This window comes from Cryptomeria japonica, chromosome 11 (assembly GCF_030272615.1).
Source record: "Cryptomeria japonica chromosome 11, Sugi_1.0, whole genome shotgun sequence".
In the NCBI taxonomy this organism is placed as follows: domain Eukaryota; kingdom Viridiplantae; phylum Streptophyta; class Pinopsida; order Cupressales; family Cupressaceae; genus Cryptomeria; species Cryptomeria japonica.
The window spans coordinates 99,149,508-99,174,286 of record NC_081415.1 but is presented as its reverse complement, the minus strand read 5'-3'; the positions used below and the strand labels follow the sequence as shown (position 1 = coordinate 99,174,286).

The 24,779-nt window shown below is 33.2% G+C and overlaps 1 protein-coding gene across 1 annotated transcript; it reads right to left on the bottom strand.

The window, feature by feature from the left end:
* Positions 1 to 2,261: 2,261 nt before the first annotated feature.
* LOC131041305 (glutathione S-transferase F10-like) lies at positions 2,262 to 3,437 on the bottom strand. The gene is made up of 3 exons (XM_057974344.2): positions 3,242 to 3,437; positions 3,089 to 3,137; positions 2,262 to 2,812 (listed from the first exon to the last, which is right to left on the bottom strand). Exons 1-3 carry the CDS (start codon positions 3,386 to 3,388, stop codon positions 2,352 to 2,354), a joined length of 657 nt encoding a protein of 218 aa, XP_057830327.2. The 5' UTR covers positions 3,389 to 3,437; the 3' UTR covers positions 2,262 to 2,351.
* Positions 3,438 to 24,779: the final 21,342 nt, after the last annotated feature.

Here is a 24,779-nt window from a genome sequence, read left to right as displayed (position 1 = left end):
ACAAGACTCAAAATATAATTCGCTCATCGTCCTTTGGAAGGACAAGGTCAAGGTATATAAAAATCGCTCTTGGACCAAGACAAGGACAAGACTTGGAGGTTTCACTCTAGGACCTCTGAAAGGACATGAATCAAGTTCACTCTAGGACCTTAGGAAGGACAAGACTCAAGTTCGGTCTAGGACCTTAGGAAGGACAAGACTCTCCAAATTCTCTCTTGACCCTTGGCAAGGTACGGGAGCTAAATGTAAAATTTTGCCCTAAGTCCTTAGAGAGGTACATGATCTCAAACAACCTTAAACTCAATCCTTCACTTTCCTTCACTCTACTAGATCACTTCATGAAACTTGTTAACTTTTACCCTCCAAGAATACTCAAGGAAGGAATTCGCTCTAATCTTGAGGCAAATGAAGGGTCTAAGGCAAGTTTGCTCCAGCAAGGGACATGACCCTATGTAGACACTTCGTTCAATCTCTCTCCTTGCCTATACTTTATTCATCCAAACTTCCAATTCTTAAGTCACTTCAATGTTCATGTCAAATTAATCTTCAAAAGTGACCCTAGGGAAGACTCCTCATTCAATCCCCTTTCTCCTAAATTGATGAATCCTTTGGCTACTCAAGAAATTATATCCCTTCAATGCAAGGATTAATAGCAAAGACTCTAAGACAACCTAGGACTGAGCAAAAAGGACTAACCCTAGAAAGCAAAATGTGGGGTTCCCCATTTGCAATGGGGCGATGTTTGAATGCCTCACAACAAGTCCGACTAGAAAAGTTAGTGTGATTTTGAAAAAACCATCTACTATTATGATTTCAAATAAACCAACTTAACATATTAAACTCTAAAATGTGTTTGTTTAAACTTGTCCATTTATATATTAAATCAATATATCACATAAAAACATTAAAATGTACACAAGCTGATTTTTGTGACTAAACTGGCTCCAAAAAGTCACTATTTCTGCATAACACGAAGATTAGTCAAAAATTACAGACCTTGGTCATGCTGGGCAGAATTAGCCGTGTCTTTCATTTTTCGAAAAAGTGTATAACACGAAGGTTAGTGAGCCGTTTTGAAACCAGATTAGTTGCGTCCATCCAAATCAAATCGAGATATATCTGGTAGAATATATCAGATGGAAGGGGATAATCTATGTTACCCAGATCAGGTCTATCCATATAACAGTATAAAAAGAATATATGCATTTGAAAGCAATAGCCTAGAGTTCAGATTACCCATATAATGGGTAAACATTATATACAATTAAGATAATTACTAAACAGTGTGAAATCTCCATCCTGAAACTTTTCCAAAGGGATGCATCATACAAATACAAGTTTACCAACAATAACTACAAAAAAAAAAAATACAAATACAAGGTCTATCCATATACAAGGTCCCCATGAATTGTCCAAATGAAAAGATTGTCTAAATAGCACTCCAGCTCTTGCACACAGCCCTAAAATGGAAGAAGCAGTCCACTGGAAGGCATTCCAGTATTCTCTCCATCACATGTTCAGGCAAATCCGACCACAATGTTTCCTCACAAATTCTGAGTGCACCCATTTTCATAACTAGAGTCAATTTTACCAAATATTGATGGCAAAGAACCTGAGCAGGGGTTTACCGAGGTCAATTGCAGGCTTGAAAGTCATAATCAAACGGAAATGTTCGTTTCAACGCACCGTTGTTTACGGTAGCATAAACAACGGGCTCTTACCGTAATCAGCGGTTGATTCCAGGAATCGGGTTTCATAGAATCAAAGCCAAACCCCTAGGTTATGGTTTCCTGGTCTACCTTTCTCAATTCCACAGGTGTTAATTAATTATCGGTGTGATGTGTAAAACTAGAAGTACTAGTCAGCAATGTTCTACCCGAAACCTAAATTGAATTCAACAACGTAATACAATGAACATTCTTTCCGTGATACGTTCCCCTCACGCAATTTGCAGGGGAACACAAATAACAACGGATGTTAAACAAAACAAGAAGAAATGTTACCAGTTTTAATGGTGAAAGTGGTCTAATGAAAAGCTTGCTTCCAAGTTACTTTCCCACGATCCCCCAATTTCGTATGCATTTAAGTAATGCGTGTAGAAAGTAGACGTAAAAATATTTTAAAAATCAGTAATTGATTTCCTTCTTAAACATTATCTTTTTAATTCAAATTAAAATCTATATTCAAATTAAAATCTATGTAATAACAAAAGAGACTTCCATATTGTAGACAGCTAGAAAATACTGAATTAAAATCTTCTCCAAAAAAATACATATACTGTCCCATACAATATTGTTTTTATATAACTTTAGGAAATACTCTTAATCTATTATTGGTAGTTTGCAGAGCATTTAATTAACTCCTGAATATCCTCCCATAGCCAAAACCTTCTTCCATGCAGATCTGGAGGAAATATCCTCCCACCATGCATTCACATGTCTTCTATTCTTTATCAGATATCCCTTATCAGTAGCACTCAATATATACTCAATAGATGGAAGATGAGACAGGTCAGCGAGGCTGTAAAAGTCCCCTGCCAAGTACTTGCTCTTTGACAGCCTCTCTTCATACACATCTAACACTTCCCCCAACTTTTGAGCACTGCTCTCAATCAATGCCTTGTCCTGAGGCACATTAAAAATTGGGGCGACGAACAGCTGATAAACTAATGCATCGCCATGAGGCCTAAAGTTTTGTCCTTCAACTTCAAGCCATTGCTCAACCAATGCTCTCTCCTCCAATGTCTTGCCCAGCAGACAAGTCCCCTGTGCTGCATATTTCTCTGCATAGTATCTTACGATAGCCCTTGACTCTGCACATACCCAATTCATACAAACTCAGATCTTCAAATATACCCAAATCGGATCTATATGTGTACAGTGATTATATCAACGGTTGATGCACTGACCATTAAAATTCGAGCTGCCCACATGAGATTTGAATACAAACATTCAACACATCACATGGAAGACGATAATCAATCAATCAATCAATCAATCAATCAATCAATCTATCTATCTATCTATCTATCTATCTATCTATCTATCTATATAATGATTTACATACTATATACAATTAAGATGATTACCAAACAGGGTGAGACTTCCATCCTGGACTACTGGAACTTTTCCAAATGGCTGCGTCAAAAATCATACAAATACAAGTTACTAACAACATAACCCCATAAATGGGCTATTCTAAAACCAACAGAAAAAAATATATTATAAGGAAGGTCCCCTACTTGTAAGGCGAGGAACTCTGGTTTCTTGTGCTCCCCATTCAATAGATCAAGAGGCACAATTTCGAACTCAACATCTTTCTCTATCAGACATGCGAGCACCCTTCTGCTGGAGGCGGCAAAGGCAGGTCCAAACAGCTTGACAACCATATTGCTTTACTTTCTTCTCTAATGTAAAGAAAGCTGCCCTTTCTCAGATCAGAAGTTGTTATGCATTTGAGAGGGTTAGGATGGGAGAGATATTTATAGGAGAATTTTTGTTTTTCATATATTGAAGCCTGGAAACATCCCTTGGTCTTTGTTTTAAACAATTCAAAATATTTTCATTGACTTCTAGAATCTTGGTACGAAAGATTGATTAAAATGAAGTTTCATTATTTTCTTGCTTCCTTAAGCTTATCGAGAAACAACAAAATACAATTAGCACATTAGAAAGCATTCAGTTCTTCAAGCTTATCAAGAATCAGCAAAATACAATCATGATATTCATTTTATTCCTTGGGCTTTCTTTGTTGTGATCGTCAGCCTGATTATAAACGTGCTGTGGACCTCCGCTTAATAGTGGGATTGACTATAAACGTGCCCAAGAAGAAATCAAGAGTCTTCATCGTACCCGAAAAGGCCGGCCCCTGGTATAAACAAAAGCAGAAAAATATAGAATATACATTAGCGATTACAATAGTGTGAGAGAATATTTAACATGAATATAAAGTATATATTGTAATGATTTGCATATAATATAGGGAAGAGGATCAAAGAAAAGTTATACTAGATGTAGTTGGGCATTAAATTTTGTTTTACAGTTATAATAATGTGACATCACATGATTTGTTGTTTTTAGATATAAAGAATACATTTCAATTGATTAGAAGTAATCATGATCAACACTAATGATTTTAAAGTCACAACTATTAGTACTATGTTATTAAAAAATAATAGATATTCGATCAACAAATGTTATCACAATTATTAGAACATGTTGAGCTACTAAATCCTTTCTTGTAATATATAGAAGACATGAAATAACAATCTACCATATACAAGTATGACATTGTTATTATTTTGTAGAGTAAAGTAAAATTTTGAAATCTCAACCACACCAACATTCTTCCATGTAGGTATGAAGGAAATATCCTTCGACAATGCATTCACATGTTTCCTATTCCTAATAAGATGTCCCTTATCAATAGCATTCACTATATAGTTAATAAATGGAAGATGACAAATTAGCAAGCCATTTTTCTTTTCTTCTTTAATGCAAATAAAACTAGAGTTTACCTATCAGAAACTCTAAAACTGGAGTTTTCCTATCCAAAAATCTAAGAACTTTATGCATTTGAGAGAGTTTTAATGGGATGGGAATTTGTAGAAGATGGGGGCTAACAAATAAATTGGGATATTTAATTTGGTTTTTGTTTGTGTTGATAGGAATAAAATAAAAAAGTTAATATGAATTATCTATATTTTTAAAGTATGTTTACATATAACATAGGCAAGAGCATCTCGTAATTAAACATCTTAACATTATACCTCTTTAAATTTCACATGGCAATTTCAAATCACTCCAAAATTTATACAACAGTTTATTTGGAAAGTCTCCTGGTTATAACTGAGATTTCGGGATCAGATCATCAAATATAATGTCACGTCAACATTCTTTAGTGTCCAAAAAAGCCTCAAAGAGAAGTTATACCATTAGTTGTGCACTAAGTCTTTTTTTGAAGTTGCACTAATGTGACGTCACATGAATTTTTTTCTTTTTTGATCTAAAGAATACATTTCATTTTATTAGAAGTAATCATGATCAACACTAACAACTTCAAAGACATAGCTATTAGTACTATGTGTAGACACCTAAAATTGTCCCATGCTCGTGAATGTCAATTTTACTAATTGTTCTCCTTGATAATTTAAAAATCTTAATTATGTGATTGTTTTATCTTCATTCTTCCAAATTGACATTATTCCTCTAATTTCATAATCTTGATTTAGCACTAAAATTTCTCTATGATGTTAATTAAATAATCTCATTATTTAATTAATTGCAATTATTAACTTTAATTAAATGATCTTAATTATTTAATTAAATTTAATTTCCACTATAGTCCCACAATTAATCAATTTCCTTAAATTATTTATTTGGCTAATTATGTCCTCTTGATTAAATAATTTTTTAAATTTAATTTCATATAACACTCTTTCAAATTAGTTTCATTTTCTTCCAAATTCAAATTCACTTATTTCCCCACTTTTCCAAATTTATTAAATAGTTTTAAATTATTTAATACAATTTATAATTACAATTTTCTTCTAGATAATTCAACAAATTTAATTATTTATTTGGTTATTTTTATAAGCATTAATTAAATAATTCTTGAAATTATTTACTTAAAAATCTTTCCTCCAATTTGAAAATGAAAACAATATCTTTATTTATTTTCATTGATTTTTGAAAATATATCCTCAAATCTTTCCTCAAATAAAAAATGGAAACACAGATCTTTATTTATTTTTATTGGTATTAGAAGTAATCAATTCAAAAAATTATCTTCTTTTCTAGATTTTAAAATGAAAAAGAAGATATGCACATTTGAAAATAAAAAACTTTCCATTTTCTTCTTCGCTCTATCTTATCTTTATTTTCTCTCATCCAATCTTGGTCATTTATCCTTTTGGGATGAAATCAACCTTTAATATCTATTTCAACCCACATCCTTTCTTACTTTTAGTTAACCACTAGCTTCAAAATCTTGTGCATCAACATTGTAGGTACTCATAATTGTGATTCTAAGAGCCATTACAAAACACAAGGAAAAGAAGAACAATGGAGGCAATATGCTTGGGGATCAACATTAGTTTTCCTTGAGTTTATTGTTTAGTTTGTTTATTTTCTATTAGTATTTCTTTATTGATATTTGTTTTGATATTTATGCAATAGTGTAGGTTTGTGGTTGCCAGATATTGTTAGTGCAACATTCCCCTCAATATCTCAAAAGTAGGTTGACATTTTGGTCAACTCGATGTGAAGAGAGACAATGTAATTAATGATTGTTTTACTACTAATGTTTGTTTTCTAGAGTGGAGAAGTTCTCTTTTTTTCAAGTTTGTTTAATTAGGTGGTTAAATTGGCAACTTTCACATTCTTTAATTAGATTGGTCAATTAACCCTCATCTAGCTTGAGTAGGAATTTAAACTAACAACAATCTCTCACATAGCTTTATTAGGTTGGTAAATTGGACTTCCATCTAGCTTAATTGGATAGTAAATTGAGACAACCTTTCATCTTTTTCTAATTGCATGTATCTTTTTCTTAATTGCATGTAGTTTTTCTTAGTTGCATGTTGCTTTTTTCTTAGTTACATTTAGATTTTTATAGTTGCATGTGCTTTTTTAATTGCATGTAACTTTTCCTAATTGCATGTAGATTGTTTTTAGTTTCATGTGTTTTTTTTAATTGCATATAGCTTATTCTAGTTGCATGTGCCTTTTCTAATTACATGTAGTTTTTTCTAATTGTATGTAGAATTTTGTAGGTGAATGTGCTTTTTTTAGAAGCAAGTGTTTTTTTTATAGTTGCATGTTTTTTTTCTAATTTCATGTTGCTTTTTCACAACTAGGTAGAGGATTGTGTTACTAATATATTATTGTAGCAATCTTGTGAAATTCTTGTCAAAGAATTTGACATGAAACTAATAATCAGTTTGGAGTAAGATATTGTCAAAGTAAATATTTCAAAAAAAAAGTTAGTTTGATTATTAGATTAGATAACATTTCAAATTGGTGCTTTAAAATGAACCTTGTCTTTTGTGTTTTGCACACTTATGCGTTTGCTGAGGGTGGACCCACCATTGTGTGCATATCCTCTCCCCTTGCCTTTTCAAATCTTGGGTGCATGAAAAATGCACAACAAAACCCTTTTAATTTTTCGGAGAGGCTTCCTTGTTGATTTCACCACCTCTTGGTTTGATCTTGAGAAGTTTTTCTCTTTGAGACGCTATATAAAGGGTAAAAAGTGAAAGTTTGTTTAATTCAAAGTATATGTTCGAAGTGGAATCTAAATTGTGGCCTTGGACATAAATGAGTCGTTAGAGCTTTAAGTATCTCACTTTGTAAATTTTCATATGTGGATATGTTCCTTAGAGAATTACCATGAACCATTTTGTAATTAGAAGCCCAAATCCCATACATGATAATTAAAGGAGTTTGGATCGTACACTATACATACTCTACATGTACCTCTCATAGTAAAATAGAAATCCCTTAGTTCATAAGATTTTTGGATCTTCAGGGTAAGAGGAAAGTGTCCTTCCAAATCCCACTCATAATCAATTCCTTGAGCAAGATCAAGGTATCCCTTCATCTCCTTATCCGCTTTAGGATCTCATATCCCAAGATGATCCCATCATCTTTCCCAACCTCCCTCATGATCCCAATCCGCCTAAAGATCAAATTATCCCTTCCATCCTTTCTAATGATCTAATTCAAAATCAAAAGCAAAGAACCCTTTAAATGGAATCCAATGATCTTTTTTTGTGTCAAGATCAGAGTATCCCTTCATATCCATGTCATAATCCTCCATATCTACCACAATATCCCATCATTCCTCCTAATACTTCTCATTATCCCAATCCTCCTTAAGATTCAATTACCTCTAGCCAAACTATTCATGAACCCCTTACATATTACATTAATTCATCCACTTTCATCTTGCTTTCCTCCATAGGCTTATCATTCCTTCTATATGATATTTTTCTCAAAATGGACTTGTGTCTTGTTTTAAAAATTTCAAGTACCCCATTGGTAAAAATATTTGTCAAAGCATGCATTATCAAGGCAAAGGGTTAGGCATACATGAACAAGGTATAGTGCAACACCTACAAATCAAAGAAATTCTTAATGGTCATGGCCTTGGATACATATCTCACTCACAAGATGTTGATACCATTGTTAAATCCCACATCCATCTATCTAAGTCCAAACATGCACATTCTTCATCCTTCCAAATCTATTTTGGGTTCTCATATCCCAAAACCAAATCCTTCATTCCTTCCAACTATCTTAGGTCCTTAGATTCCTCCATCCACTATCCATATCACCCCTAGCTCACAATCCACTTACCCTATTATAAATCAAGATAAACAAGGACACACATCTTTGAGAATAGTCCAACCATCTACCCACATCAACCCATCCAAAATACCTTCATACCATTCATATCCACCCATGAATCCCATTCCTTTTGGAAACAATTTGGATGACAATCATAGAGTCACAAGTGTAAAAAACCAAATACATTCAAAAATCAACATGTACCCTCTTCTAAAAGACATGTAAAAATAAAGAACAATATGATCCAGAAGAAAAAAAAGAAATATCCACAAAGCCAAAAATGCCCCATGAAAGAAAAAAGGAAAATTAAAAACTATGTGGATTCCTAAATTAATCATAGAAGAAATGTGTTCCAAAGAAACACATGGAAAAGAAAAATAAAAAACCATGTAGATTCCAAAGTTGCTCATAAAAGAATTGCATATTAAAAAAAACTCTAAATTGGCATCCAAAATTATCTTTTCAAAGCTTCCTTCATTCCTCCATCTAATCATCTCCTACCTTTGAAATCTATTCATCCATCATTTTCTTCATCCATTTTGGGTCCTTATGTACCAAAATAGTATAGCTACTCCAAAATCTTAGAAACCTTATGGCTCCAACCTAATGTTCCATGGTGGATTTCCTCTTAGAAACCTAATGGAATGTTAGGTTGTAAAGTATTTTATTTTTTCTTTTTGGTTTTGAGTCAGGGGAAGCCAAATCAGAGATTTGCCACCATACACTAAGCTTGACACATTGAGTTGGCAAGCGTTAGGAATCATGGATAAAAGACCCTAATTGGGTTAGTCTGGTGGGTGAAGGGGAAACATGATTGATTTGGAATTACATATGGAAGAACATACCCTAAACTATCATCAATTCACTCAAGAAATCAAACTGGTGAAGGAGCTTTGATCAATCCCTATTCTTAAGACCTAGAAAGGGGCATTCAGGCCTATTTAACCGATAAGGGTTAGATATGTTAGTGAAAAAACCCACCTCTGGTTTTGAGATATTGTCTTTAAACCCCAAAAGGGTGTCTGGAATGACAAAGAGTTTATAGGGTTGTTTAGGAATTTTAACCATTGAATCCAGAATACCTCGTTGATCGGGCTAGTAGAACTGGTTAGGCCTAAAAGTGTAGTTTGTTTGTAAAACACCAAATCGGTAACTGTCAAAAGCTCCTGAGTAAGGAGTATGGTTGCAAATCCATCCAAATTCATCCATCCTAATGTGTGTAGTGTGGGGAATGAAGAACCTATGGTAGAGGGGTTGAGCTCTTAGGTTGAGTGTGAAAGAGAGTGGGAAAACAAGGTCTCCTAGCCAAGAAAAATGGAACTCACAAAAAGTTGTAACAAGATCTTATCCTAGCCTAAGGACCTTGGGAAGGTCAGAGAGGGTAAGTATTGTAGACCCTTCAAGGGTGTGAGGTGTAGAATCATTGGATGGTTCTTGTGTAGCTTGGAGGAGATACCTAGACAAGGTAGCACAAACCAGTGAGAGACAATCCACTCTACATCAAATTGGTATCAGAGCCAATTGATTGAACAAAGTGGTGTATGTTAGAACCAAAGGTAGACTCAGAAGACATCAACATTACACCAAAGTAAATGACCCAAGAGGCCATCAGGAAGTTGGTCCAAGATATGCTTAGTGAATCTTGGGAGAAAGAAACCAAGAATGGCAAGGGCAAGGTCACTAAATGGGGTGATGAAACTGATGATGAATATGGAGACATGATAGGAGCTATAAAAGAAAAGAAGGATTTGTACAAAGATTAGTAGATCTTCTTGGATGCCCTGAAGTCACTCAATAAAGACAACATAGAAGGTTTGCCTATCTATAATGGAAGCCTAAATGGAGAAGAGTTATTAGATTGGATAGAAGCCTTGAACAATCATTTTGAATACAAGGAAGTTGTACAAGAAAAGAGGGTTAATTTGGCCAAGTCAAGACTAAAGGGATCAACCCTAGTGTGGTGGAACATGATGCAAGAAGAAAGAGAACAAACAAGGAGAAAGAAGATCAAGATTAAAACTCAATTCTTACTTGTAGATTATGAGGTGCAGATGCACAAGAATTTGCAAAATTTGAAACAAGGAGAAATGAATGTGAGTACCTATATAGAGGAGTTCAACAAACTTACCGTAAGAGATAGGAAGCAAGAGGAAGAAGTGGAAAAGGTTGCAAGGTACTTAAATGGCCTTAAACAAAATATTCAAGATGAGATCAACATGATAGTACCTGACACAGTCCATAAATTCTTTCAGTTAGCCTTGAGAGTAGAAGATAAGATCAAAAGGAAAGGTGAAAATAATCAAAGGGGCAGAGGTGGCAGGGGTTACAGAGGAAGACGTAACTTTGGAAGGGGCTATAATCCCAGAAAGAATGATGAAGACAATAAATCAGAGAATGGTGGTGATAATCCTAACAAAGGAGGATAGTTTAGAGGCAACTCTAGAGGGAGAAATAACTATAGAGGTAGATTTGGCAATTTAGGAAGAGGAACCATAGTCTTCACTGGAAAATGCTACCATTGTCATCAAGTGGGGCATACCATGAGTCGGTGTCATGAAAAGACTTCAATCTCTCACATGGGAAATAAGAGAACTCAGTTGGTGCAAGAAGGGGATTGTGAAAGTGTTACCTGACCAATCAGCAAGGCAAGACCAGTCCTAGATGGAGAGAACCCGATGCTAAGAAGGACCTTGTTGAAGGTACCACAGTCCAAATAACCTACACAAAGGAAGACACTTTTCAAAACCACCTGAAGATCTCATGGTAAGATTTGTAAAGTTATAGTAGATTCAGGGTCTACTAAGAACATTGTAGTAGTTGAGATGGTAGACAAACTAAAATTAAAAAGGTTGCCACATACCACCCCCTATAAGGTATGTTGGCTGAGTAAAGGTCAGCATGTACTTGTAGATGAGAAATCTTGGGTAGATTTTGAAATAGGATATTAGAAGGATATTGTTCTATGTGACATATTACCCATGGATTCATGTCACTTACTATTAGGATGCCCTTGGCAGTATGATGTCAAAGCCATACATGATGGGGAGAAGAATTCCTATGTTATCACCAAGAAGGGTAGAAAGTTTTGAATGTATCGCTTGATTGATTAGGGTGAAGAAAGACATGTTGGATCAAGTGTTATACTGATTGGTGGGAAAAAGTTCTTGAAATTATTGAAGCATGAAGGGAACCAAGGATGTGCTCTCGTAAGGAAACCCAAAGAAGAGACAAAGATTGAAACCAAACCGGTGATACCTCAAGAAGTGCAGACCTTACTAGACCAGTACAAAGACATATTTTTCAACGAGATACTAGATGCATTAACCCCTATGAGAGATGTTAACCATCACATAGACCTCATACTTGGTTCAACTTTGCCAAACAAAGCTACTTACAAAATGACACCTACTCAAAATGAGGAAATAGCAAAGAAAGTGCAGGAATTGCTAGATAAGGGGTTGATAAAGAAGAGTTTAAGTCCATCTGCAGTTCCTAATATTTTGGCACCTAAGAAAGATGGTAAGTGGATGATTTGCACTGATTCAAGGGCCATAAACAAAATCACAATTAGATACCGATTTCCAATGCTAAGGATTAAGGATCTAACGGACTACCTAGGTGGAGCTTGCTACTTTTCTAAGGTGGATCTGAAATCAAGCTATCATCAAGTTAGGATCCTTAAAAAAAATGAGGGATTATATGAATGCTTGATGATGCCCTTTGGGCTCACAAGTGCACCTAGCACCTTCATGAGACTCATGAATGAGGTTCTTGCAAAGTTTATTGGTAAGTTTGTCATTGTTTATATTGATGACATTCTGATTTTTGGCAGGTCAAAGGAGGAGCATATCAAACATTTGAATCAAGTTTTGAGGAAGCTACATCAATAAAAGTTGATGATCAACTTGGACAAATTTGAGTTTTTCAAAAATTAATTGGTGTATCTTGGTTTTGTAGTTTCTCAAGGTTGTTTAAAAATGGATCCACCAAAAGTGGAAGCAATAGTAAATTGGCCTAGTCCTAAGTCAGTAGGAGATGTGAGAAGTTTCCATGGTTTAGCTTATTTTTATAGGAAATTCATTAGAGGTTTTAGCCATGTGTGTGCACCTATCTTGAACACCATCAAAGGTGGGATAAAATGTCAGTTTAAGTGGACTAGTGCAACAAACAAAGGGTTTGAGTTGTTAAAACAAAAGGTAGCAGAACTTCCTTACCTTAGGATCCTTGATTTCAATCATCTCTTCACTATGGAGTGTGATGCCAACAAGTTGTCTATAGGGGCCCTTTTGAGCCAAGAAGGTCACCGGTTGCATTTTTCTCTGAGAAGATCAATGAAGCAAAACAAAACTATTGTACCTATGATCTAGAGTTATAAGATATGGTGCAAGCACTGAAGAAGTGGCATCATTATTTGTTACCTAAAGAGTTCATAGTCTACACTAATAATCATGCACTTATTTTTTTGAATGGGCAGGAGAAATTGAATCAAAGACACCTCAAGTGGGTTGAATATTTGAAGGCCTACACCTTTTCCATCAAGCACAAGAAAGGAGTCACTAATAAGGTAGTATATTCCTTAAGTAGAAGGGTTCTAAGCATTCAAGAAGTACAACTACAAAGTGTGGGGTTAAATGACCTCAAAGATCTATACCAAGGTGACAAATATTTTGGTGAATAATATGATGTTTGCTCAAAGTTTTCTAATACTTGTCATGTTACCTATTTTGATTTTATGTTGCAGGAAGGCTTGTTTTTTAAAGGACACCTACTTTTGATACCAAAGTTCTCTATAAGAGACAATATCATCAAGGAGAAGCATCAAGGTAGTCTAAGTGGATATTTTAGTCTTGACAAGACCTTAGAGCAGGTTGGCAGGTTCTACCATTGGCCTAGACTACAATTAGATGTTAAACGATTTGTGGAGAAATGTGCTATTTATCAAAGGGCTAAGGGTACTTCCAACAATGCAGGTTTGCATTAGCCTCTAGCCATATGAACAAGGCCATGGGAGTGTGAGTATGGACTTTATTCTTGGTTTACCTAGAACTCCAAGATGATATGATAGTGTCTATGTCATAGTGGATATATTCAGCAAGATGGAGCACTTTGTGCCTTGCAAATGCACTAATGATGCCTCCTAGATAGCAGGATTGTTCTCCAAAGAGATTGTGAGAATCTATGGTTTACCACTTAGTATTGTGAGTGATAGAGATACAAAATTTGTGAGCCACTTTTGGTGAACCTTGTGGAAGAAACTTGGTACTAACCTTTCTTTTTCATCTACCTACCATCCATAGTTTGATGGTCAAAATGAAGTAGTAAATAGGTCCTTGGGTAATTTACTGAGATGTCTCACCAAACAACATGGTCAAGTTTGGGATCTAGTATTGGGACAAGTAGAATATGACTACAATGACTCTATCAATAGGAGCATAGGTCAGAGTCCATTTGAAATTATATATGGATGTCATTCAAGGGGTGTCTTAGAAATCAAAGACCTTAGTTCTATGGACCATAGGAGTGCTCAAGGTGAAAACTTTGCAGAGAATATGAAGGAGATCCATGAACAAGTCAAGAAAACATTGCAGTAGAACAATGAGAAATACAAGACACAAGCAAACAAAACAAGAAGATAAGTACACTACAAGTTAGGTGATCTAGTTATGGCCTATCTGACAAAGGAAAGACTTCCTAAGGGACAACCTAGCAAACTGTGCATGAAGATGATTGGACCTCTTAAGGTTGTGCATAAGTTTGGCAATAATGCCTATGAGGTAGAACTACCGCCAAACTTGGGAATATCACCAATATTTAATGTATGTGATTTTTTCTAGTATAAAGGAACTCAAACAACTACAAACCAAGAAGAGACTAATACTATTGAAGAATTATATTGGATACAAGACCTACCTCCAAGCCAACTGGTGACATTGGACTACATTTTGGACTCCAAGATTGTCAAAAGGACTAGGAAAGGAGTCTATAGAGACTACTTGGTTAAATGGAAATGTATCCTTTAATCTTAAGCTACATGGATGTCTAAAGGAGATATACTATAGCATGGAACCACTGTTCAAACCCTATCCACTCAAGAGACTTGAGTTTTTTCCTACCCCGGGAGTATGGTGCAGGGGCACTTAGCAAATTTTTGTTGAGTTTGTTTCCAAGATGTTGGAATCATGTTTTTAGCTTTTTAATAAGGCCAAGAGGCCATAAAGTTTGTTCTCAAATGATTGTAAGGGCCCTAAGAGTCTTTCTTTGGCTAATGTTGGCATGTGAGCTCTTAAGGGTGCCAAGTAGAGCACTTAATAGGATAAGATATTCTTGGGTTAATGTAGGTTGGTTAATGTTGTTTTGAGATTGTTAAGGTCATATGAGTCATTTGAGAGTGACCATGGTGTGGTTTGAGAAAATTTTCTCACCTATGCAACAATTTTCAAAAGTTGTAAAAGTTGCTCATATCAACTTTGCAACAGTTTCATACTCCAATGGCTAGTTGGTTGACACAATCAGTTGTGAGAATTTGTAACTACCCCAAGGCTAATATAAGGCTTGGAAAGAATGATGATAATTATTTTTTGAAGGTTGTTGAATATTTGAAGCAAATAAACAATTTTGGTTTCCCATTTGTGTGTGTTCTTCCAAGTTTTTGATGTTCTTTACAAGTTTGTATGACCTGTATGGATCGAGCACCCCAAAATAGGGACATGGATTATTATTCTAGTGTCTTACCTTCTTTTTTTTTATGATTTGGAGTCTTGAAGTGTTGTATTTTGTGAATCAACTCCATATTTTGTTGTAGGCGAGTTCAAGAGCCCTAAAAACCAAGGTTTTGAGTGAAAAATGGCTCCAACCTAACGTTCCATGGTGGATTTCCTCTCAGAAACCTTATGGAATGTTAGGTTGCAATGTATTTTATGTTTTATTTTTGGTTTTGAGTTAGGGTAAGCCAAATCAAATATTTTTCACCATACCCTAAGCTTGGCACGACGAGTTGGCAAGCATTAGGAATTATGGATAACAAGCCCTAATTGGGTGAGTCCAGTGGGTGAAGGTGAAGTATGATTGGTTTGGAATTCCATATGGAAGCACAAATTCTAAACTATCATCAATTCACTTAGTCAATTAGATTGGTGAAGGAGTTTTAATCAATCCCTATTTTTAAGGCTTGGAAAGGGGCAATTAGGCCTAGTTAACCGGTAAGGGTTAGATATGTTAGTGACAAAACCCACCTCCAATTTTAAGATATTGTATGTAAACCCCAAAAGGGTATCTAGAATGAAAATGATTTTATAGGGTTGTTCAAGAAGTTTAACCGGTGAATACATAATACCTCGCTCATACGGCTATTAGAACCGATTAGACCTAAAAGTGTAGTTTGTTTGTAAAACACCAAACCGGTAAGTGTCAAAAGCTCTTGAGTAAGGATTAGGGTTGGGAATCCATCCAAAGTCATCCATCCTAATGTTTTTAGTGTGGGGAATCAAGATCCTATGGTAAAGGGGTTGAGCTCTCAGGTTGAGTGTGAAAGAGAGTGGGAAAACAAGGTCTCCTAGCCAAGAAAAATGGAACTCACAAAACAATAAGAGTTTATCCTATCGTAAGGACCTTGGGAAGGTTAAAGAGGGTAAGTGTTGCAGACCCTTAGAGGGTGTGAGGCGTAGAACCATTGGATGGTTCTTATGTAGCTTGGAGGAGATACCTAGATAAGGTAGCACAAACCAGTGAGAGAAAATACACTCTACATCAACAAGTACCATGATGAAAAATTGGTAAATAGGTGTCATGTGTAATTCACAATACTCTTTTTCTCTACACTTGGGAGAAAGTTTCATCCATACCATCCCACCTATCACATCCTCCATTATCCTTCATCCTCCACTCTCCATCACCCTACATCCATTCATATTCCCTTTTCCCCCTTTGATCTTGACAAGGTTAGGGATCTCCAGAGCATTAAATGTTATCTATCTGCTTCACCTTGTCCACAAAATTTAGCCCATATCCCCCCTTATGCTATCTATTCCTTTCTTCCATTACCCATTACTACATTTTATCTTTCTTATCCTATGTATATCCTATCTCCATCCATATTCCCTTTTCCATTCTTGATCTTGATCAAAACTAAGGACTGAAAAATACAAAACATGGGCTAAACGACCTCTTGACATGTCCACTCATGTGGATCACATGACATAAATTTACATTGCAATATCTAGTCCCTTAGCTTGGATAAACATGTTATCCTAGCATGAGATAGTCCTTGGAAAAAATAAATCAACCCTGATTCCATAATAAGATACCTATATGTTTCCTATATCAATTTCCATCCCACTAGTTCTTTCATCTATTCATAATGTCCCATGCCTTGCTAGAAAATTAAGACAAATACATAAATCTTACTTGGAATCTAAAAAAATCCTAAAATTCATATAAAGTATTGGAACAATACTAAAAGTAATATAAAGTCTTGGAAAAATCCTAAAAAATTAGATATTGTCCTTTAAAAATCCTAAAAAACAGATAAAGTGTTGAAAGAAGACCTAAAAATTAGATAAAGTTCTAAGAAAAACCTAAAAAATCAAATAATCAATCAAAAAAATCTAAAGCAATAAACTATACCTTACAAAAACAAACATATAAGCGGATATTCAGCATAGAAACATATAACCAAATCAAGCAACAATAGACAAACAATCAATTATGTCTATAATCAAAATAATTACATGTCTAATCAATCCCTATCGAACATTCATCAACTTGTCTTATACACGGAAGGATATACTAAAAAATAGACAAATTGTTCTTATACAGGGTATTACATATCTGGAACCAAACATTATCATTATCAGCATCAATCAAGCAATCAACATAGAATAAATCAGTATGGTTGTTGGCTCACTTGGTCAATTTTGTCTTATCATTTATTGATTTGTATCAAGTCGTGTTCCTACGCTACTGAATGATGTCCACAAGTGACTAGAGCAGTCGACATGATTCATGATCCTTTTTCTTTGTTTGTTGTTTGTGGTGTGTTTTCATGAAGTTCTACAATATAGGTATTATGTGTGTTTGTGTTGGTACATTCATTTTGTAGGCATCCTATGCAAAAATGAAGCCATGGATCATGATTTTTGTGAGTATCACACATACCTCGACCCTTAATACAACAACCCTACAATGAATGGAGACACTCCTATTTGTGATATGTCTATTAATGTAATGGAAAACATCTACACCTTGATCTTTAATATTTAGTGCAAAAGCCTCCAATTTCCATATAATAAGGCTTAATCATGAAATTTTCATATCATCTAAAATTCACAAAAATTTGATATTTTTTTATCATCCTATCTCATAAATTATATCCCTCAATCAATTCTATTCCTTAATAATTCCTCACTTCTTACTAATCATTCTTCACTTTCATCATATTTCATCTTTCATTGAATCAATCTAATCAATTGATCCATAAATCACCTCATTCTATCTATTCTATCTAAATCAAACATGTCTCCAACTCTAATATTGATCATTTTTCTATTAACATCCTTCCCTTCTTATTAACTATTATTCTCATGCATCTAACATTATTCTTCTTCCTCTTTCAACAAATCATTCATTCCTTTTATACATAAATAATCAACTCACCATTAAACATTCTCTTTCTAATACTAATTAAATAATCTTATATTATTTATTTAATGATGTTTATTAACTTTAATCAACTAATCTTAATTGTTTAATTAAATTCAATTTCTACTATGGCCCCACAATTAATTATTTTTTTAAAATTGTTTAATTGGCTAATGATATCCTATTGATCAGATTAATTAATTTAATTTCATTTATCACTCATCTCAATTAATTTAATTTTCTTCCAAATTCAAATTAAAAAATTTCCCTCCACTTTTCCACATTTATTAAATAGTTTTAAACTCTATATTATAATTTCTAATTACCATTTTCTTATAGGTAATTAAATAAATTTAATTATTTTCATATGCATTAATGAAATATTTTTAAAAATTATTTAATTAAAATAATATCCTCAAATTTGAAAATGGAAACAAATATCTTTATTTCTTTTTATTGACTTTTAAAAGTAACCAATCTCAATTTTAAAATGGAAAATAAGATTTGCACATCTAAAACTTAGAAACTTTCATTTTTCTTCTTTAGTCTAGATCTTATCTTCGTCTTCTCTCATCCACTCTTGGCCATTCACCCTTCTAGGAAGAAATCAATATCAACTATTCAATCATCCTTTAATCTTTACTTACACCCACATCTTTTCTCATTTTTCGGTTAACCACTATCTTCGAATTCCACTATCTTTGAATTCATGTGCATCAACATTACAGATACTCGTAATTGTGATTCTAGAGCCATTACAAAAAACAACAAAAAAAAGAACAATGGAGGCAATATGTTTGGGGATCAACACTGGCTTGCTTTGAGTTTTATTGTTTAATTTGTTGTTTTTTCATTGGTATTCCTTTATTGAGATTTGTTTTGAGATTTACACAATAGTGTATTTTGTGGTTGTATATGTAGTCACATAAATCTGTCCACTTAATTAAATGAATACTTAGTATTTATTTGATTATTTAACCATCAATTAATGAATTAATTAAATTAATATTTAATTAATTCATCTTAACCCTCTTCTCCTATTAATTAAATAAATTATTCAATTTATTTGATTTAATTCACTTAACCAAATTCAGACCATTAATTAAATAAATAAATCATATTTGTTTAATTAAATCTTCTCTCACATTTAAATAAATTAATATTTATTTAAATTCCCCCAAAATCCCACCTCTCACATTTAAATAAATTAACATTTATTTAAATCACCTTTATCCTCCGCCCACTTGTATTTTCCTACAAATGCAAGTTGCACAATTATTTTAAATAAATAATTTATTTAAATCACCTTTATCCTCCACCCACTTGTATTTTCCTACAAAAGCAAGTTGCACAATTATTTTAAATAAATAATTTATTTAAATCACCTTTATCCTCCACCCACTTGTATTTTCCTACAAAAGCAAGTTGCACAACTATTTTAAATAAATTATTTATTTAAAATCCTATTTATCCTCACCCACTTGAAACCTTTAATGGTTTCCCTTAAAGTATTCAAACTTGATGGCTTTAAAGTCTTCAAACTTGATGGCTTCCTTCTATAGTCTTCTTAAGCCTTTAATGGTTTCCCTTAAAGTCTTCAAACTTGATGGCTTTAAAGTCTTCAAACTTAATGGCTTCCCTTAAAGTCTTCTTAAGACTTTAATGGTTTTCCTTAAAGTCTTCAAGCCTTTAATGGTTTCCCTCAAAGTCTTCAAGCATTTTAATGCTTTATCTTCATTTTTCTCATTTAAATAAATTAATATTTATTTGAATATTTATCCAAATGCAAATTACACCATTTAATTGAAATAAATGATTTTATTTTAATTGAAAATACCAAAATTTCTCCCACTTGCATTTTCCTACAAAATCCACTTGCATGCCTAAACCCCTTCTAGATTCTTCTAAACCCTTCCTAATTAACCAAATCCATCTCCTAAATATTGTCACATTCCTAAGCAAATTGGAGTCACTTCTCAAAGACTCCAAAGTCTTTGAAAAGCAATTAATGCTTTGTGTGTTCAACAAATTAACCTCTAAAGTCTTCCAAACCACTTATGGCTCTTACATGACCATTAATGGTTAATTCCACTTGCACCCATGGTTAAGGACTTTGACCCCTAACTTAACCCTCATGTAACCCATGTGTCTCTTCAAAGCATTTATTTCTTTGACTAGGGTAACCATCATGTCCCCTCAAGCATTTAATGTTCCTTATCTCTCCTCTCAAGCCTCCTCATGGTGACACTTGTCAACATGGGATTGGGTTGAAAGTCTCACATGGATTGAATATCTTTCAATCCTAACCCTTGTTAAGATTACTCAATCTTAACCCTTCATTTCCCCATTTCTTCTATAAATAGAACCCTTCTCCTCAAGCAAAAAAGAGAAGCATTAGAGTATTGTTGTTATACTGGTATTAGCATAGAGCTTTTTCATAGCATCACTATCTACACTTGCATAGCATTTGCTTATCATATTCAACCATCTTGAATCTCCATATGGCATCCATGGCTAGTGCTAAAAGCCGAGAGCTACACTCATTTGGGACTTGGAGAGGAGAGGAACAAGGGAGGAGCAACTATGAGCATCTTGATTAGCTATTTTATTCTATGTTTATATGCTTTCTATTTCATGCTTAATATCTCTCTTGATATGCCTGTTTAGGATAATCTTTTGTTGCTAACACTAACGTTTGTTTCTTGTGCTCTTGTGTGTGTTGCCATCAAACAGATTTTCTAATCCTTTTTGCAGAGCATCAGTATAACATCATCCTAAATATCTCGAAAGTAGGTTGACACTATGTTATTAAAAATAGTAGATATTAAACCAACAAATATTATCACAATGATTATAACATGCTCAACTACTAAATCCTTTCTCCTAATCTATAGAACACAAGAAATAACAATCCACCATATATAATAGAAATAAAATTGTTATTATTTTGTAAAATATGGTAAAATTTTGAAACCTCAACCACACCAACCTTCATCCATGTAGATTTGGAGAAAATATCCTCCCACCATACATTCAAATGTTTCCTTTTTCTAATCAGACATCCCTTATCAATAGCATTCATTATGCTCTCATTAAATGGAAGATGAGACAAGTCAACAAGGCATTTTTCTTTTCTTCTTTAATGCAAATGAAACTAGATATTTGATGTGTGCGCATGATTTTTTTTATCTTAGTTCTGCGTTTATTTTCTAATTACATTTATAACTAAAAAAATGGGTTAGCTCAAATATTTTCATAACTTTTAAAATACGGCAAACTAAACATTGCAAGAAAAAAAATGGCCTAATTAATATATTTTTTATGTTGATGTAAATATGAATTTAATAGAAATTTTAATTATTAATTAATGCTAAGAAGCATTCTACAATGACATTAAAAGGTTAAAAGTATATCAAAGCTCTCATTACAATTATTTTCCCATGATATATTATTGGATGTATGCTCACTCTAAAATCCAACAACATAGTGGGGCTGAAATGAAAAGGGAGTGAGATAGGGGTAAAAATGGTAAGATTTGGATAAATATGATTTTCTAGATGAAATGGATCAATGGTCAAGACTAAAAATTAAGATCAAGGGTGGAGGATGGATTGGTCCTCCCACCCCATGGGATGGTGTCAACTTGCACCATGAGGTGAATTCAGAGGGAGATAATAGATTGGGTGGGACTAAAAGAATTAAAAAATATTTTTGGCTATTTGAGGAAAAATGATCCATGTGCTTGTGTAGGGAGCCCATCTAATTGGTATGAGTTGACCACAAATAATCAAGGATTAACTATATGCACAAGCTTAGTGGAGTGGATTAGGATGAGATTAGGAGAAAAATAAAAGTGATGGAGGATGAATTTTGGAGAGAGAAAGAGGGGAGGAATTAAAATTTGATTTTAACTCCATATGGAGAAAAAAAGGGAAATGAATTAACTTAAATAAACTATGGAATTATTTAATTAAATACTTGAATGGGATAAGTGTATAGTGAACTACATAAATTAATTAATTTAATTACCCTATGAGATTGGCTAGGAAATAGAAAAATAAAGATCATTAATTAAATAATAATCAATTATTTGATTAATAAGAATAGCAAGAATATATGAATAGAAAGAACAATTGACCAAATGTAAATGGTCAATTTTTGGTGTCTACACTAACCTATTGATATAGCCTCTATTAAGATGATATGCATATTACTATATTGAGACAAGATGTGGTTACACACAACATCGCTCCCCAAAGATAAGCATAGGTATATATTATAGAAGCTATTTTCCTTTACTATAATGGTAGCTAAGGAAGTGAAGATCTACTTCTTACTCCTAATCTACTAGTGAATGATGTTTTTATTTTATTTTAAGAATATGGTGGAACATTGTTTGCACTGATGCCTATTCACTAGGTTATAGAGTTCACACACACCATTTGGACTAAAACTTAAAAATCACAAATGAATTTGCATACATCACAAACAATGATATCAATGAACTAAACATCCTTCGTTATCCATCATATATTATAGAAAAACATATGCAATAAAGAAAATACCATTAAATAAATTTTAGCAACTCATAATTTTGACCCATTCATCTAATCTTGAAGTAGATTCATACCAATGAATTGGCAATAGAAAACCCAAAGCTAGAAAGTACAAAAAATCCATAAATATAACTATGGAGACATTCAACTATATGAATAATTTATAATATACTTATCTTCCTTAAGATTTAAAATTATATACTACTCTAACAGTTGTTGCATCTATGCGAATCACAACCTTTTAAACTCCTTCAACTTACAATTGCATGGAAGAGAAAAAAATATCTACATTTCTTTTAGAAAATGAATTGGGCATAAATAGAATTCTATTGGTTGCCTTATGAATTTGAAAATTCAAATGGAATCAGTATTCAATGAATTATACATGTGAGGCGAGCTTATAACCCACAAATATGCCAACTAGATAGTTTAGATTGAGAATTAGGACCATTAGTGACTATAAATATAAACACAAAATAAATGATGTTATGGTGTTCTTCATCAAGTCTATCACTAGTGTAAATATACAACCTTTAGGACAAATAAATCTATTTTTTAGAAAGAAAGATTGATTGGGTAGTTGTCAAGCCTTATCAGGTCATCAATGACATTTTGGATCATATAGGGAGGTAGGAAGGAGTAAACAATGTGAGACATGGAAGTTTTAGGGATTTAGGTTCGAGGATACCTCATAACTCTTATCATTGCCAAGGATTAGGGATTGAGCATGGCATATACCAAAATACCCAAATAATTACAAGTCTAAACCATCAATCTCAATGAGATAACATATTTGTAAGATTTTAAGAATTAAGGTTAGGATATACCATGAGAAAGGTAATTGGGTAGAGTTATGCCCAAATCATTGACTTTGATAAAGATCACTTTGTGCATCTAGTTGGGGGCTAAATTTTTGGATAGTTAGTGGGGAGAGTAAAAAAGGGTGCCTAGGTAAAGGGAAGGCTTGAAATCTATCTTTGGTAGATTTTTAGTTTTAAGAATAAAAAATCATGTTAGAAAGGGAAAGAAATGTTCTAGAAAAGGGGATGTGAGCAAAGATAACTCTAAATTCTTAAAAATAAAAAGTGATAACTTAGTACATAATGAATGAAAGATATCTTTGGATGGGAATGTTGGATATCTCAATGGGGACAAGGGAACAAGTTAAAGTTGGGTGGAAATGCATATTAGGTAGTAAAATCTTGACAACCTATAAATACTTAGAGATGAATAGAGAATACCCCACACTTATAATATTCTTAGGCTTTAACAATTTCTAACACATGATAAGATCATGGGGGATGAAAATGATGAATAAAAAAATATTTAAAGATGAATAAGACTACAATACATTATAGAAAATGAAAACAACTATTAAGAAAAACTAAGCATACTCTATAAAAAATGTAAATAACAATGTTTTATGTTATCTTGATCAATTTCATTTTTAAGAAAAATAACTAATATGTGTATATAAATAAAAAATTAGAATAATTAATATATTATAGATTTGTATTTTGTTGAGTTCAATTGTTATACTTTCTTATACTAGAATTTTTTTATGAAAAAGATATTACTAAGAGAAACAAAAAGGAATCATAGCTACAAACCTATAAATCTCAAAGAAATATGATAAACATATCAAAAGATGATTATCTACACCAGCCACAATGTTTGAATATGAACATAGAAATTTATAATTCTTAGTGCACACAAAATGCTTCAAACCCTCAGTACCACAAAATGCTTTAACATATTCAATGAATATAATTACACGCAAATTCAAAATCTGCACTACACAAATCGAGTCTAAGTATATGAATTGAATATAACATACAAAAAGTGACAATATAGGTCATGTTTATTCAATCAATATATCATATGGTAATTCATAATTTAAGTCATCCAAATCAGATTCAAATATACATAGAGGAGCTAATCATTAAGTTTTTTATTAGTCATTTTTAAAAGTTAGAGAAATGGGTCTGCAATTTTATCGACTATTATTGATGTTCAGTTCAAAGGGGTAAAAATTTATTCAAACATAAAAGAAATGCAAAGCACAAACATTAAACAACCTTGTCAATCTCGACTAAGTGGTCTAACTTTTGAGATTGTTTTCGGGTAATTGCCCCCTATCCATAATGTTTTAATTGTGCATTTGATCATAGGCCCATTTACCAAACAATACACAAATCCATTCCATTCTCTAGGGATATGACATTAAAAAATTTCTATT

Bases quoted from the DNA above. Each gene is read 5' to 3' on its own strand.
- LOC131041305 (XM_057974344.2), bottom strand. From the start codon at position 3,388: ATGGTTGTCAAGCTGTTTGGACCTGCCTTTGCCGCCTCCAGCAGAAGG. The intron at 3,138-3,241 runs GTAGGGGACCTT...TTTTTGACGCAG, and splicing joins CAGAGTTCCTCGCCTTACAA to CCATTTGGAAAAGTTCCAGT. The intron at 2,813-3,088 runs GTAATCATCTTA...GGGTATGTGCAG, and splicing joins TGGAAGTCTCACCCTGTTTG to AGTCAAGGGCTATCGTAAGA.